The sequence below is a fragment of the Lathamus discolor genome, chromosome 3, assembly GCF_037157495.1.
Source record: "Lathamus discolor isolate bLatDis1 chromosome 3, bLatDis1.hap1, whole genome shotgun sequence".
Classification (NCBI taxonomy): Eukaryota; Metazoa; Chordata; class Aves; order Psittaciformes; family Psittacidae; genus Lathamus; species Lathamus discolor.
In genome coordinates, this window is record NC_088886.1 from 147748317 (window position 1) to 147763503 (window position 15187).

Below are 15187 nucleotides of genomic sequence, written 5' to 3' on the forward strand. Positions count from 1 at the left end.
TCTGTGATTCTATGGGCATAATTAAGTGAGCTCATGAGCAGTTCCAAAGCTGAGGTTCCCCAAGAGTTCCTCTGGGTGGTCAGGTGATCGTTTTCCCTCTGTTGTCCTTATTGTGGTGTCTGCTTTCTGGCTGCACCTAAGAATCAGCTCATCCTTGAGTCATCCTTTCATATTCCTATGGAGGTTTATCAGCTTCAAACAAGGGGCCAGAACAACCCTACCTACACGCTATTGAGAGCCAACGTCCTTGTTATTTGCTTCATTTATGCTCAAAGCCTCCTGTGGTCAAATGAAATGGTGCCTAAGACAAGCTCAGACTCCTGTCTGTGACTTGCACTATGGAATGTAAGAGGTGTCTGGGAAAAGCTCAAGTGTCCAGGTTCTCACAAGCACCAAAAGAGCAGCCTGGTTTCAGCACCAAAATGAAGCACCTTAAGCAAGGGACAGCGCATTTATGCTTCAGCCTGTTCACCTTTTGGGTCAGCTTATCCTCCTTACCACAGCTACTCATAAGCAGCTCACCAGTCCCACCTGCTGAAGCAGACACAAGAATTACCATGAGACTTAATTAGAAAGTGTTATTTTATTCGTATCTTAGAAAAGCAAAGCTTCACAACATGAACTACACCAGATATAGGCAAGTCATTTCCAAATTAACCTTGTCCTCTGAAAACATTCACTACACGAGAAAATTGATTTTACAGTTCTAACAGGTTCCATTTTTTTGCAATACAAAATATGCTCTTTACACTGCAATAGGTTATGAACAGAGCCGGGACTCAGAAGCACATACACAAAGATTGCTTGATGAAAAAAGGCTTCGGCAGGGGATAGATTTCCTGCAGACCAACATCCATTTGCTGTAGATTTCAAAGAAGTTTCAAATGAACAGAAAACTTGCCAGTGAAGACTCCTCCGTTACATTCCTTTCGTCAGCAAGAAACAAAGAGCAACCCCCCCCCCCCAAACATTCTGCACTAAACCAAATGGCATCAGCTCATTTGGCTGGGAAACACCATGGGAAGGAGTCTTCCAGCACTGAGTTTTATGTTAAAATGCCGAACAACGTTTTATGTCCAAATCCTCTTCCACTGAACAAGTATCTGTGAAAAAACAACTCCTGTTCCTACTAGCAGCGTCACAGTTGGTTTAATATTAACCCAGATAATCTACTGAGATGCTTCAGCCTAATATATGTGTGTTCATTGGAATACTGGGTCTCAGTAAGTCTGCATTAGGAGTATGATAAATAGTGCACATTAAAAAGGTCAACAAATCTATTAAATGATCTATCACAATAAAAACAAACCCCCTCAAAGTTCATGTTTTGCAGGTACAGGACTTACCAGAGTCAAGCTGTGGAAAAAATTCAGTTCATTCTCAAACTTCCCTGTTAATACAAGCTAAAATGCCAATAGCCACTTTATAATGTAAAGATTTGGGGGTTTAAAACAAAATGAGTTTAGTGCAGTGGAGAACTCGGTATGAAAAGTCCCTCAACCACAGACTTGATCCCACAGTTCCTGACAATTATCGCTCACTGACTCCATGTAAGGCCTTCTTGTGCACAGGGATCGTTGGGATCACAGCCTAAAACAATTTTCCAGTACTAATTCTGGTCCTTAAAGGAAACAGTATGTACAAAGTGATGAGAAACTGATGTGACAACACACCTTCCAAAGGAACTCGGTGGGCAGAAGGCAGCAGATGCACTCAGGACCCCGTTTGGCACAAGTGAACAGGCAGCGTGAGGTTGAAAAATGAAGAGCCCACATGCAGAGGGTGGCCCTTCCTCTGTGAAGGCTATGGCAGGGTCCGCACCACATGGATCTGGTTGTAGAATAAAGGGATGGACACGGAAACCTGCCTCTGCCCAAGGTCCCCCCTGCAAACAGGAGCTCATGCAAGGAAAGAAGGAAAAACTACTTTATCACTGTTCAACAGTTCAGAGATGTTCAAGCTCCTTGAATCCTGTGTTCAGCTCTGGGCCCCTCACTACAAGAGAGGCATCGAGGTGCTGGAGCGGGGCCAGAGAAGGACACCGGAGCTGGTGCAGGGCCTGGAGCACAAGTGTGATGGGGAACGGCTGAGGGACCTGGGGATTCAGTCTGGAGAAGAGAAGGCTCAGGGGGGACCTGATCGCTCCCTACAAGTGCCTGACAGGAGGATGGAGCCAGGAGGGGCTGGGCTCTGCTCCCACATAACAAGAGACAGGACAAGAGGAACCGGCCTCAAGCTGCACCAGGGCAGGTTCAGATGGAGCTGAGGAACAATTCCTGCCCCAGAGGGTGCTCAGGCATTGGAAAAGGCTGCCCAGGGCAGGGCTGCAGGCACCATCCCTGCAAGTGTTCACACACCATGTACACAAGGCCCTTAGTGACACTGTTTAATGGTGGCCGTGGCAGTGCTGGGGAAACAGCTGGATTTAAAAGATCTTTTTCAACCCAGCTGATTCCATGATTGCTAATGTTCTTTCCTTAGGTACTTGAATGCAGAAACAACGGTATTAAGTCCATGCTATTAAAATCCTTCTAAACAACAATTTGCAAGGTTTGGAGGTGGATTTCTTTCCCCTGTACTGAGTTCTATTATTAAGAACTCACGCGAGGATCCCCTCCTAAACAAGGGCCCCTCACTAAGATGATGCCAGGCTTCTCCTGCTACCAGCTACCTCTGTTACCATTCTCCTACCTGCAATTCTGCTCAGGAGCATCCTTGTTCAGAAGCTGTTTCCTTAAATCACCAATCATTAGCCAACACAGTAAGAAGAATCTACCATCTTTACACTGCCAAAAATCATTCCCAATGGATCACAAATAGCTCAAACAGAATGGAAGGATGGAATCCCAAACATTTGTGCACATCAGAGCTGATACCCCTACTGATACCAGAAGGGAGAAGTGCCGGACCGGCAAACCAAGGACAACAAGGCTGTTGACATCGGCACCGTTCTGTACTGGAAGGAGCTCCTCAGAGCATCATGGAAAAGGAATGGAAACACCATTTCGGAAGATTCCTTGGAGTTCTAGAGCTTAAGAAGAGAAGTCTGCACCCAAAAGCAAGGAAAAACCCCTTTATAAATTGCTAATTGTAATGGCCTCCAGCAGTAAGGTCTGGTGTTTTAGTATTATAGCCAAATTTAGGTTTTAGAAGGCACACTAAGGGCTTTTAGTAATTTTGCTGGGGTGTTCTACATAGGGTTTACATTAAAGTGCCTGTCCATTGGCCTGGGTGCTTCTCAAGTAAGATGTGCAGTATAAAAACCCCAACAGAACGAGCATGTGCCATGGACTTCATTTCCATCTTCAGTCACCATCTGCTACCTACAATTATTAATCCCAATGACTTCAGCCGTAGGATGCTGTATTCCTCTGCTTACTACAGGGACAGCTCAGAAAACCCAGAAACCTTTCTCCTTATTCCCAGTACACAGAAAGGACAAATTCAGGAGAGGGACAAGACAAACTGACTTCCAAGCCAGCTGAAATTTGCAACGAACTACGTTATAGAGCTTTCAAACCTACCAGTCGTAGCTTGGCCCAAGATAACACTGAACATGATTCTCTTCCCCATTTGTAAACCTCTTGTTTCTTTCTGTTAGAACTTCCATCAGCCAGACAGAAGTTTAACTGTGCAAATCTTAAATATCTGTACACATTAAGTTTAAGGCAGTTAAAAAATCTCTCTGAATATATATTAGATCTACAAGCTCTTTAATATGACTGTGGAAAAACTACCTCCTTTTCAAAGGAACCACACGTAAAAGTTTGCTTAGTATAAATAAGGTCTCATTTTTCTTTAGTATAACTCCTGAATGACAAGCTTTTAACTTTTTTCCTATCAGAACTTCATTCCCAACAACCTGTCACCTTCTACTTCTGGGATGAGTTTTAAAACTAATAGTTAAATTAGTGTTTGTGCTCTAGAATGAAGAGTTTAGACCATACTAAGGAAAAACTACTAACCTTCACTAGGTAAAAGCAAGTTTGACATCAAATTGAACTTGTATGTGAAAGTTGCTCCTGTTTGGTTTTCCAGTTTGGAATAGCTAAGTTTTTAAGGATAAATATGTCTCCAAAGAAACCAGATATGTCATTGCAATAACCTTGTGTCTCTTACAGTTAACATATTTTGTCCTGCCCAGTAAATAGCCTGATGTTTCAGAACACAAGCTCTGCTTCAACATCTGTACAGTGTTTATTGGGATGAAGTACAAGCAACTTAAATATAGCAGCCAAAGCATGGAAACACATTCCAATTCCTATTCCAGCTGAATATAAAACAACCACCCCATCCTATACAAAATTTCCCTGGCAAGTTTTGTGACAACACAGAAAGAAATTTGCCTCCTTTGTCAATTTGCTTCATGTGAAGATTCCTTATGCAATGTGCAAGCTTTTCCTTCAGCAAGTATGAAAAATAGACTGTAATATGTTAAAAAACTAAATGAAAGCACGTTCTCAGTCAATGCTGATTATGTTGGCCTCTTGCAAAATGGCAAGCAAAGTCATACTTATTCTTACACTTACAGCCACATATGTTGCACTGAAAAGGATTTTCAAATCCATGACATCCCATGTGAATAGTATAAAGGATATTGTCCGCAAAGTACATGTCACAGTGTTGGCAGTGATGCAGGAGCTGAGGGTCCTGAACTGGAAGGGTTGGTGCTGGAGTACTTGGTTGACTATTACTTATGCTGGGAGTACTGGTGTGGGCACTGCGATCACTGCTGGGACCCGCTACGGGGCTGTAGTTCCTTTGATTGTGTGTAGGCCGAGGATCTGGGCTGGCTGGAGATGAGCTTTGAGGAATGTTTGCTGACACAGCTGAAACTACTGCAGGTGCGGCAGGCTGCTGTATCATGAAAGGCTTCTCATCTTGACAGGAAACTTCATCAGGAGAGCCTGGGTTTTGGTTTTCAGGTGGCAAACTGGATAACTGTCCTGCTAAAGTAGAGAGCTGGTTTAAAGGATTATCTACCATAAGGTCCTGTGGATCTCTTGGCAACCCACTGCTCTGGGTTGGTTTTGTCATGCTCTCATACGCTTCAGGCTGGATATTTGGGATTTCATGAGTGAAATCATTAAGGTAGTCCGGTTTCTGCACCACCATGGAAGGTGGACTCAAATTAATTAATGCTCTTCTGCTGTAGCCCAAATTGCTGGTTTTCTTCTGCAAAACCCCCCACATCTTCTTGCTGCTTAGGGAAGACCTTGTACCCTTGATAGGCACCATTTTATGCTTGCGCCTGCGGTGGTGCGATAAGTTGCTCCTGTCGCTGCAGCGGAAGGAACACAACTCACATTTGTATGGTTTCTCACCCGTGTGTGAGCGCATGTGAGCTTCCAGGTGACGTTCATAAGCTGATGCAAAGGGACACAAGTGGCATCTGTGTGGCTTCTCACCTGGAAAATCCACAGAGATCATACTAGAGCATCTCAGAGTGCTTGAAAAAGGCTTTTCATGGAACAGAAAGTAGCTAACAGGGAGCTTTAGTCACTGCTAGTCTTGAGTTTAGCTGCATATTTGGTAGAAAAGCGAAGTAAATGTAGACATCTCTGCCTCACCCAAGTGATAATAAGCCCAGGAATAAACTGTGAACACAATGAGCATAACGTAACTTGACCAGGAACTGCAGCACGATGCCAAGGGCTGAATGCAGTGATGTTTGGATCCAGTTAAGAGCATCACACAACTGTACCTCAGCTATAAAGCACATAAGCAGCTGGCTACAGGAATGTCTGTACCACCAACATGTAACCATTCTTACTGATAACTGGGTTTAAACACTGAGGGAAGGCATCCTTCCATCATCTTCCAGACGTTCCTACTTTTAAACATCCTGGAACTGTTCTCTAAATAACACATGCATTTGAGAACTGAATGTTGAAAAACGATCCTATGGTTAAAGAGGTATTAAAGAAAACAAAAGCTTTGTTTAGTAAAGAAAACAAAATCCCTGGGGAGCTGTGTGCTCTCAGACATGACAATCAGGTATTCTTCCAGAGAGATACAACTTTGCTCTTCTACTAAATGATACTAAAGAGATATTCACATTAACACTTCTGAAAGTGCTTACAAAACTGTCAAACATAAATACAAGCCAACACATTGGTAACATCATACTCTGGGACTTAATTTTCCTTTCACAGACTGATCCTCCAGGAGTAGATCCAGATCTGCAATGTTAGAAAAGTCCAGAGGATTAGGCTCATGTTCAAGTGCTGAAATGAAACATCATCTTATCTTCCTATCTAGGATGTCAGGTCAATTTCCAAATCTCTGTTGTGCAACTGATTCTCTTGCCACACAGCACATCAGGCCACAAAAAACTGGGAGTGGGCTCCTTCTCTTCAGCATTCACAAGGGATTTTAGAAGCATTTTCTACTATTTTACATATACATTTGGTTTGTGGCTTTTAAAATCCATCTAGAACAACTGTAAAAGCTAGAAGTCTGAACGCAGAGAGGGACACTAATATACTGCAAGCACTCTACAGGCCCTCAAAGATGTAATGTGACTGACAAGAGAAAGCCTTCGCATGTTCAGCATCCCACAGTCTGGAATCGCAACCTGGGATACTAAACAGAAGATTTTTCTTTTTTCCTCCCTATGTCACTGCCTCTTCAAGAGGGGAAAAAAAAAAAAAAAAGCCATTTTTGTGCTACCTCTAAGTACTTTATTCACACCAACTGAAAACAGTTTCTTCATAAGTGTATATATGTATTTTTATATATACGTATATATACACACATAATGATGTGGAGATTTGGTACAAAGACAGATGGAAGAAGACTGACAAGCTTCCTGCATTCACAAAGAACTTGTCATTCTCAATGGTCTTCTTTCATTCCAAACTGGTTACACAGAGATGAAGATTTGCACCGCATGTTGCACACCCTTAACACAACACAGCTGCTGAACTACTAATTACACTGCTGCCAGACTCAGCATGGAGTAATTCTGTGGTAAGTTGCACTTAATGATGGTTGCATGATGGTGTCTGGGTCCTAATTACTCTGGCAGATCCCTTGCTGCACTTGCATGTTACCCAGAACACAGCATCTGTTTACTTACACTGCTCTGAGGCTACAGAGTAAGCTCTTGCTCCCCTACTTTAATGCAGATTCAGTCACTCAGCCTTCACAGTCCATGCAATCCATCTCTGGGCCCTTTGCCATGCTTCTGAGCAAAACACCACTCAGGCCTTGGATCGCCTTGCTCTTGCATGGAAAAAATAAACCAAGGAAAGCAAACCAAATAAAACACCCCTTCCTTATTCTGGAGTCCTTCTCTACAAAGAAACAAAGCAGGGCTCTATGAAGAGCCACTGAGGTAATGGCAAAATGGTGCTGCCATCAGGACATCAGACAATGCTGTATTAAAATTAGGGATGTGAAATATATTGTAAAAAGGTGAAGGGGAAACTATACAGAGAAAGAAAAATATTCTTGTCTATGGTATAAAACTGGACGGAGTGGAAAAGGGAAATGGACTTACCATTGTACAGTTACTGGTATTACATTAGCGTCAGATGTGTCTGAGCCAGTAATGTGCCACCCTACAGGCAAAGCTCCATTTCTGAGGTGCAATACTAACAATATCATGTACTACAACCATGAGCAAAAACTCAAAATATTAGCCAAAGGACAAACACCGAGTACTAAGCTTTGCCCTAACTAATGAATTGCTGTGGCTCTTGGAATATTTCCTTCCAAGTCATGACCACTGAGTCAGATTTATGAGGACATTTCTCAGCATCCCAGTTCTTGGTTGGAATCTTTCTTGCTTTTGCATATATAATTATGCTGCAACTATGCTGAAATAATCATGACCTGCAGCAGGTATTGTCCTGCTACCTCTAGCCACGCAGTGACACCTACTCCCTGAAGCAGCAGAAGGGTAAGAAAGCATTCTGAGAACACAAACTCATAGAATCCCAGACTGGTTTGTGTTGGAAAGGACCTTAAAGCTCATCCAGTTCCAACCCCTGCCACAGGCAGGAACACCTTCCACTGGAGCAGATTGCTCCAAGCCCCTGTGTCCAACCTGGCCTTGAACACTGCCAGGGATGGGGAATCTCTGGGCACCCTGTGCCAGCGACTCAGCACCCTCACAGGGAAGAGCTTCTGCCCAAGACCTCATCTCAGTCTCCCCTCTAGCAGGTTAAAGCCATTCCCCTTGGCCTGTCCCTACAGGCCCTTGTCCAAAGCCCCTCTCCAGGTTTCCTGGAGCCCCTTTATGCACTGGAGCTGCTCTAAGGTCTCCCCTTAAGAAGCCTTCTCTTCTCTTCTCCAGGCTGAACCAGCCCAGGTCTCTCAGCCTGGCTCCAGAGCAGAGCTGCTCCAGCCCTCACAGTATCTCCATGACCTCCTCTGGACTTGCTCCAAGAGCTCCACATCTGTTTTGTGTTGGGGGCCCCAGCACTGGAGACAGGACTGCAGGGAGTGTCCCACAAGAACAGAGTAGAGGGGGAGAATCCCCTCCTTTGAGAAAAGGACTGTTAGCCTAATATCTGAAAGCATAAAAAATGGTAGACGATTTCCTAGAGAAGGAGAAGGCATGCTGACACTATACCAATACCCACATTTTGGTACCTAGAGAAGGAAGATTTGATTTTTTTTGCTAATATGGCTAAAATTGATATTAAGTGACACATTATTTCAGTCATTCTGTTTGAGAAACCCCATGCACACCAAAGCCATCAAAAACGTCTCAAGAATCAGCAAACACACAATATCAACATCTTCTAGCAGCCATTCATGTCTCCATCACAGCTCTAGCAGTCCATCTGCTCATGTTCATAACTGACCTGTACTAACTGTGGGCTTGGGGATGCAAGTTTTTAGATGGGAATAGCTATATGTCACCAAACAGACATGAAACTTTGTTGATGTTACCCCTGCACCTTTAAGCACTATTTAAAAACAAACTGCTAAGCCTGCAGTACAGTTTCTCCCACTACATGACCCTTCTTTCACAAGCTCAGAAATAGCACTGCACAGAGTAAAGCTGTTAGATTTCTCCTTATCCACATACCATAAGAGGCAAATGGTAAGTGAAGAGGTAGCTGTTTTATGGAAAACTAGACACAAAAAATGCTCCAGAACTCAAGTGTTGCTCTGCAGGTCTGCAGCAAGCCATGACGTCAACGTTGTGTCAAATGCAGCTACAGAAGCCATGGTATTCTACCCATTATTGGATAATACACAAAATTTCCACTGGGAATCTGAAAACAGCAACAGCTACACACAGAGGTAGCTCACAGTAGCACAAGAGGAGAATTTAGATGATGTTTAGAGCCTGAACCTCAGAACTTTGATTTCTAGTTGGTTGTCATTTTCCATCCCATTGTGCCTTGTTAAAATAAGCCAACACTGCAAGGCCAGCGCAAGGAGCACTGACTTGCCAAAATACATCCTCTAAGTGACTGTGTAGACACAGTGGTTCACAGCAAAGTTAGTATCTGACTAACAATAACCATACCTAAAGAGAGCTACAATTACACCCAAGTGACAAAAAAGCATTTCCTTCGAAGAGAATCCCCAGATGTCACTTACCCAAGACCACTGAAGTGATACACGTAGAAGTTTTGGAACCAGACTGGAAACCTGTAAAAACTTCCATTTTTGCCAGAATACTTCTTTTATTTTAATTATTATTTTAGTGACAAGCCATAAAGTCTTCTGAATTGGTAACTGTATTCCGTAATAACTGGGCAGGCACCAAAGTCAGACTTCACAAGGAGCTTTTGTGTGTTTCCTCTCACTTGCCAGGAGGTCAGAGCTGACTTCACAAACAGTTCAGGATATTCTAACCTAACTCAAGAGTTTTGCATTTCAGCTTTATAAACCCAACAGTGGGAAATGCCACAGGAAATACTTCTTTTCATTACTATTATTAGTAATGATCACTTTTTGATGCCATGTGGTCACATTTGAATAAAAGAAAACTTTATTCTTATTACTGTGTTTTGTACTTCCAACTCTAGAATGTGGCATGAAACAGGAATATCTTCATAGCTAAGTAAGAGAGGAAAAAAAGCCCCTATAATCTCCAAGGAAAAAACTATGTTACCTTTAGGACCTTCCAATTTACACTGATGTTTTCACACTAAACTTTACTCCCATATATCAAATTCAGTAGTCTGCCATAACAGATCTAATTGCTGAGTAACTCCAGAATGAACATCTTCAAGCAGTGTGATAACTCCCCATGTGCAAGTTATACCACTGAGTTCAAACCAGTGTTTAATGTACAGGAAAGCACAGCAGAGTATTTCATACCTGTATGAATTCGGATGTGCTCTATGAGCCGTGCTGTGCCTTTGCTGGCATAGTTGCAGTACCGACACTTTAACTTCCCATCAAACGTCCGTTCAAAGCCATCCACCAACATTCCTGAGTTTTCATCCAGTGAAACTTCAACTGAAGGATGATCCAGACCATTCTGATCACCTTCTGTCCCAGCTGTAAATAATACAACACAGATGTCAATCAAGAATCAGTGGGATACTACTGAGAATATGCTACACATCTTTTGCTTCCCTGTGCCCTTGGTCTTTCTATTTAAAGAACTATAAGAACATCCCCTTATCATAACAAAGGTACAGCCACATCTTTTCTGATGAGAAAATAACTATCAGAAATACTCCTATACAGTTACAGGCCTCTGTTTAATTATCTGGAACATCAACAGTGCAGTCACTGTCTAAGAGACTAAAATTTGATAGCACTGCAATTTGCTTACCTCCCTGGAGAGTCTCTGCTTCCTTGTCTCCACAAACTGATCCAGAAATCATATTTACATGGTGAGTCTGCTGTGTAAGATATTCCTGAAAATCCTTTACAAAGTCCAAAGGTTCTGGCTTCTTCTCACCCATATTCAGTCTTTAAGTTTACAACCTCTTGTGCCTAGAAGGAAAAATATTGTCATAGAATCACAGAATTGTTTGGGTTGGAAAAGACTTTTCAAGATCAGTGCAACTGTTAATCCAGCACAGCCAAGGCCACCACTAAACCATGTCCCTAAGTTCCACATTTACAGGTATTTTAAATACCTTCAGGGACAGCAACTCCACCACTTCCCTGGGCAGCCTATTCAGTGCTTGACAACCCCTTCAGGGAAAAAATGTTTCCCAATATCCAATCTAAACCTCCCCTGGTACAACACGATGATGTTTCTTCTTGTCCTGTTGTTACCTGGGAGTAAACCAGCCACCTCCTGGCTCCATCCTCCTTTCAGGTAGTTGAGAGTGATAAGGACCCCCCTGAACCTTCTCTTCTCCAGACTAAACACCCCTAGTAACCTCAGCCGCTCCCCATCGCACTTGTGCTCCATACCCTTCATCAGCTCTGTTGCCTTTGTCTGGACCCGCTCCAGGACCTCTTGTAGTGAGTGGCCCAGAACTGAACACAGGATTCAAGGTGTGGCCTCACCAGTGCTGAGCAGAGGTGGACGATCACTGCCCTGGTCCTACTGGCCACACCAGTACCGGCTCAGGCCAGGATGCTCTTGGCTTTCTTGGCTGCTGGGGCACATAGGCATTTTTTTTTACCCAGCAAAGAGTGCACCTGTCCAAGCCCTGAACAGCAGTTTCTCCAAAGAGAATGCTGCAGGCATTAAAGGCTTTACTGAGGTCCAGGTCAACAACATCCAACATCTAGTAAGTGCTTCATCTTGTCACAGAAGATGAGGTTAGTCAAGCAGGATCTTCATTTCATAAAGCCATGCTGACTGGGCCTGACCTACTCCATCACCTTCCTTGCCACCAAGGTCAGGCTGACAGACCTGTAGTTCTCTGGATCCTCCTTCCAGCCCTTCTTGTAGATGGGTGTCACACTTGCTAACCTCCAGTCAAACTGAGACCTCACCAGTGAGCCAGGACTGCTGACAAATGGTGGGAAATGGCTTGGTGAGCACTTCAGCCAGCTCCCTCAGTAGCCCTGGGTGGATCCCATCTGGCCACATAGACTGGTGTGTGCCTAAGTGGTGTAGCATATTGCTGACCAGTTCCACTTGGATTACATGAGCTCCATTCTGCTCCCTGTCCCTGTCTTACAGCTCAGTTTCAAAATGCAAATGTCACTGAATTTGAACACATTCATAAAAACTGGTTTAGGTTTGGATTTCTTTTTAAGCAAAGGATTGCTTTTATCATACAGCATGACTCAATGCAAAGTGACAACCACACAAATATTTTTTTTCGAGCTTTTAACTCATTAAAAACTCATCACCAAATAGATATTACTAGGGAAACTGGGTTTTAGCAACATTATCATAAGCACAACATAAAAATGAATAAAATGAAGTAATAATCAAAATCAACTAACTCTTTTTTAATTGCTCATACCTGAATTTTAGTTCCCTGCTAAGTAGCAAACATGTTCCCAGAGGTACTCTCAACAGGTCAGATACAAAGCACAGGGCACAGCTTCTCCACTTTCCCTGGAAGGAAAACAAGGAAATGCAAGTGCATTATTCTCCCTAACACCTAAGAGTTGTAAGAAAGGAACTTGAAAAGATAGCTGTTTTGAAAGCCAGGCTTTAACACTGTACTGCTCCTAGTTTTAGAGAAACAATTATACTTCCAGCAGAAACTTCTCAAAGACTGCATCCACTCCTACATACATCCCACTGAAAGACACTTCTATCTCACTGATTATTTGAAGAGTTTCCCTAGTTTCTTCTTAGTAGCTCATGCAGCGCTGGCTGGCTTAAACCACAACACAAAGTTCTTCCATAATTCCAGTTTCCTACCCTGCGTAAGAGCCTTAATCCAGGTCATTATTTCACATTGAAATAGTAACAATATTCACTAGAAGTCACTGGTCATGCTTCTTTCTGGAGCATGACAAACCTCCAGAGTCTCCATTTGCAATGTATTTATGAGGACAGAATTTAGGATTCAACTGGGAAGAAGGTGGTGAGTCAGTCACGTTATTATTCCTACAAATTATAATCACAAGTAATTTAGAACGCTACAGTTTCACTAAGAATATCTTTTTGCTTTCCAATAGCTACTAAGCAAAGCATCAGTGACCTACAAAAGCTCAAGTACTGAGTTCAAGACCACATTTAACCACATTCTCCTGTATTTTCAAAGTTATTTACGAGCATTAGTTCTTTGCTGGCACGCAGATGAGTATGGTCTTCACACCATACCTAAGTGTGCTCAACTACTATTCTCACCATTAAACTAATCCTGAAGTTGTAACTTTACGTATCAATTTTGCTTACCCTCCTTCAGGTGTCACCAGGCTTGCGTAGGCTGAAGTTAATTTATGTTCCATTTGTTGGTGTCTCCTGCAATGAAACAAAGATATCAGGATATGAATTAAAGGTATGGAAGAGGAAAAATCAGGACAAGTCTTGACCAGGCCAACTTTCAGCAGATTAGAATAGTACGAAATAACCATTTAAAATTAAATCGTCATTTTAAACGTGGAATGTTTCAACATGAAACAATGTTAAAGGTCTTTCACAAAAAGACTCTATATATCCCTTTTTGTATTGGGGGCAAAAAACTTACTTGATCAATTAATTGTATCCTTACATTGAATTTTAGAAGAAAATTATACAAAAAAATAAAAATCCAATTGAGGAAAAGACATTATTTTGGTTATAAACTCCATCAAACTTCCTTTCTTTACCTCATCAATTTAATTTGAAAACATTCCTCCTTTTTTCTTATACCAATGTAGGCAAATTGCCACCATTCAGCACTGCCTCACACCTCTACATATCCACGCACAAAAGAACCGTTTGTGATTTTAGGTGGTATTTCTTATGGATATCCAACCAGCAGTTCTCCTTTTCAGGAATGGATGCTACAGATCAGACACTTGCTCCGCCGCTAGTGCAACCTAATGAATGCAATTCTCACTATCAGCAACTTGAGCACACCAGCTTGTGTTTCATGCACTCTGATGGGGCTGATCATACCACATGTTCCGCTAACACAGAACATCATCTTCACTGCACCTTCTCCAGCTTTACACACTGATGGGTGGAACACCAGTTACTCACCCTCCACTCAGGTCATAGTCTAACGCTAGTTACAGTGCTGACCTGTACTAAGGTTATTGTCTCAGAAGCACCAGAAGGATGAAAGGTGCTGTGAGTATTTTGCCTGAAGAATTCTGCTAAAGAAAATAACTCGGACGCATAAAACCAGTGGTTTAACACACACAGCAAGAACTCATATTGCAGTAATTACAAGAGACTAAAATAATATGACTATGAGCACATGCATCCTGGTTTCTTTTATGGAATTAAGGGGGGGGGGGGGGGGAAGCAGGGATGGGGGAATTCTCTGCCTCAGCCTCATCTTTTCCAGAGTAAATGATTTAAAACTAAAGAAGGAGGTAAGATCACAGGTTCTCTCCAAGCCCTCCCTGCTCCTATACCGCTGTAACTATAAGAGAATCAAGTGACTACGAGAACATGTGTCCTGTTCTCTTGAAAAGAATTAAGGGGGAATTCTCTACCTCAGCCTCATCTTTTCCAAAGGAAACGATTTAGAGCTAAAATAACGAAGGAGGAAGGATCCCAGTCTCTCTCCAAGCCCTCTCTGCTCCTTCTGAAGGACTTTTTACCACAGAACGGTTTGGGTTGGAAAGTACTTTAAGATCACCTATTTCCACCCCCATCGCAGCGCTGCCGGTTGTCCGGCCGAGCCCCGCGACCTGCCACAGCAGCCGCCTTACACCGCCGGTCGCTCCGCCGCCGCCGCCGCTCCACACCTCACGGTGCAACGGCAACTCTGCGCGCCCTCCACCCTTCCCCGACCCACAGTGGCCTCCACGTTCGGGCAGGAAGCGACACGGCCACGGGAGTCCTCCACTTCAACCTGGGTGTCACCCGGCCCCCACACAAGGGAGACACTGAGGGGCTACACCGGTGGACCCAGCCCCCGCTCCCGGTGGAGCAGCACAGCCCTGCCTGTCTGCTTGCTTCACATAGCGAGCTGAGAGCAGCCGCATCCCCTCCGCCCGGCCTCAAAGCCGGACGGCAATGAGGGGACCCCGAGCATGAAGAGATGAACGCTACTCACCACCACAGCCCCGACCCGCCGCAGCGGCCGCCATGTTTGTTGTGCCTTCGGCAGCTGGGCCCGGCCCACCGCAACCTCGCGAGACAGCGCCGGGGGGCGTGGCCCGGCGGGCTGCGCGCGCACGTCGG

The 15187-nt window shown here is 43.6% G+C and overlaps 1 protein-coding gene across 2 annotated transcripts; it reads right to left on the reverse strand.

Annotated features, from left to right (window-relative positions):
• Positions 1-568: 568 nt before the first annotated feature.
• IKZF5 (IKAROS family zinc finger 5) lies at positions 569-15138 on the reverse strand. 2 transcript variants are annotated; one of them, XM_065672431.1, is made up of 6 exons: positions 15060-15138; positions 13244-13309; positions 12357-12451; positions 10754-10917; positions 10291-10473; positions 569-5408 (listed from the first exon to the last, which is right to left on the reverse strand). In XM_065672431.1, the coding sequence occupies exons 4-6, from the start codon at positions 10884-10886 to the stop codon at positions 4465-4467; spliced, it is 1260 nt and encodes a 419-aa protein (XP_065528503.1). In that variant the 5' UTR covers positions 10887-10917; positions 12357-12451; positions 13244-13309; positions 15060-15138; the 3' UTR covers positions 569-4464. The 2 variants fall into 2 exon arrangements, with proteins under 2 accessions (XP_065528503.1, XP_065528504.1); XM_065672432.1 differs by lacking the exon at positions 15060-15138 and adding an exon at positions 14713-14988.
• Positions 15139-15187: the final 49 nt, after the last annotated feature.

Coding starts and splice junctions, on each gene's coding strand:
- IKZF5 (XM_065672431.1), bottom strand. CDS start 10,886: ATGGGTGAGAAGAAGCCAGAACCTTTGGACTTTGTAAAGGATTTTCAG. Junction 10,474..10,753: donor AGCAGAGACTCTCCAGGGAG/GTAAGCAAATTG, acceptor TATTATTTACAG/CTGGGACAGAAGGTGATCAG. Junction 5,409..10,290: donor GCACATCCGAATTCATACAG/GTATGAAATACT, acceptor TGGATTTTCCAG/GTGAGAAGCCACACAGATGC.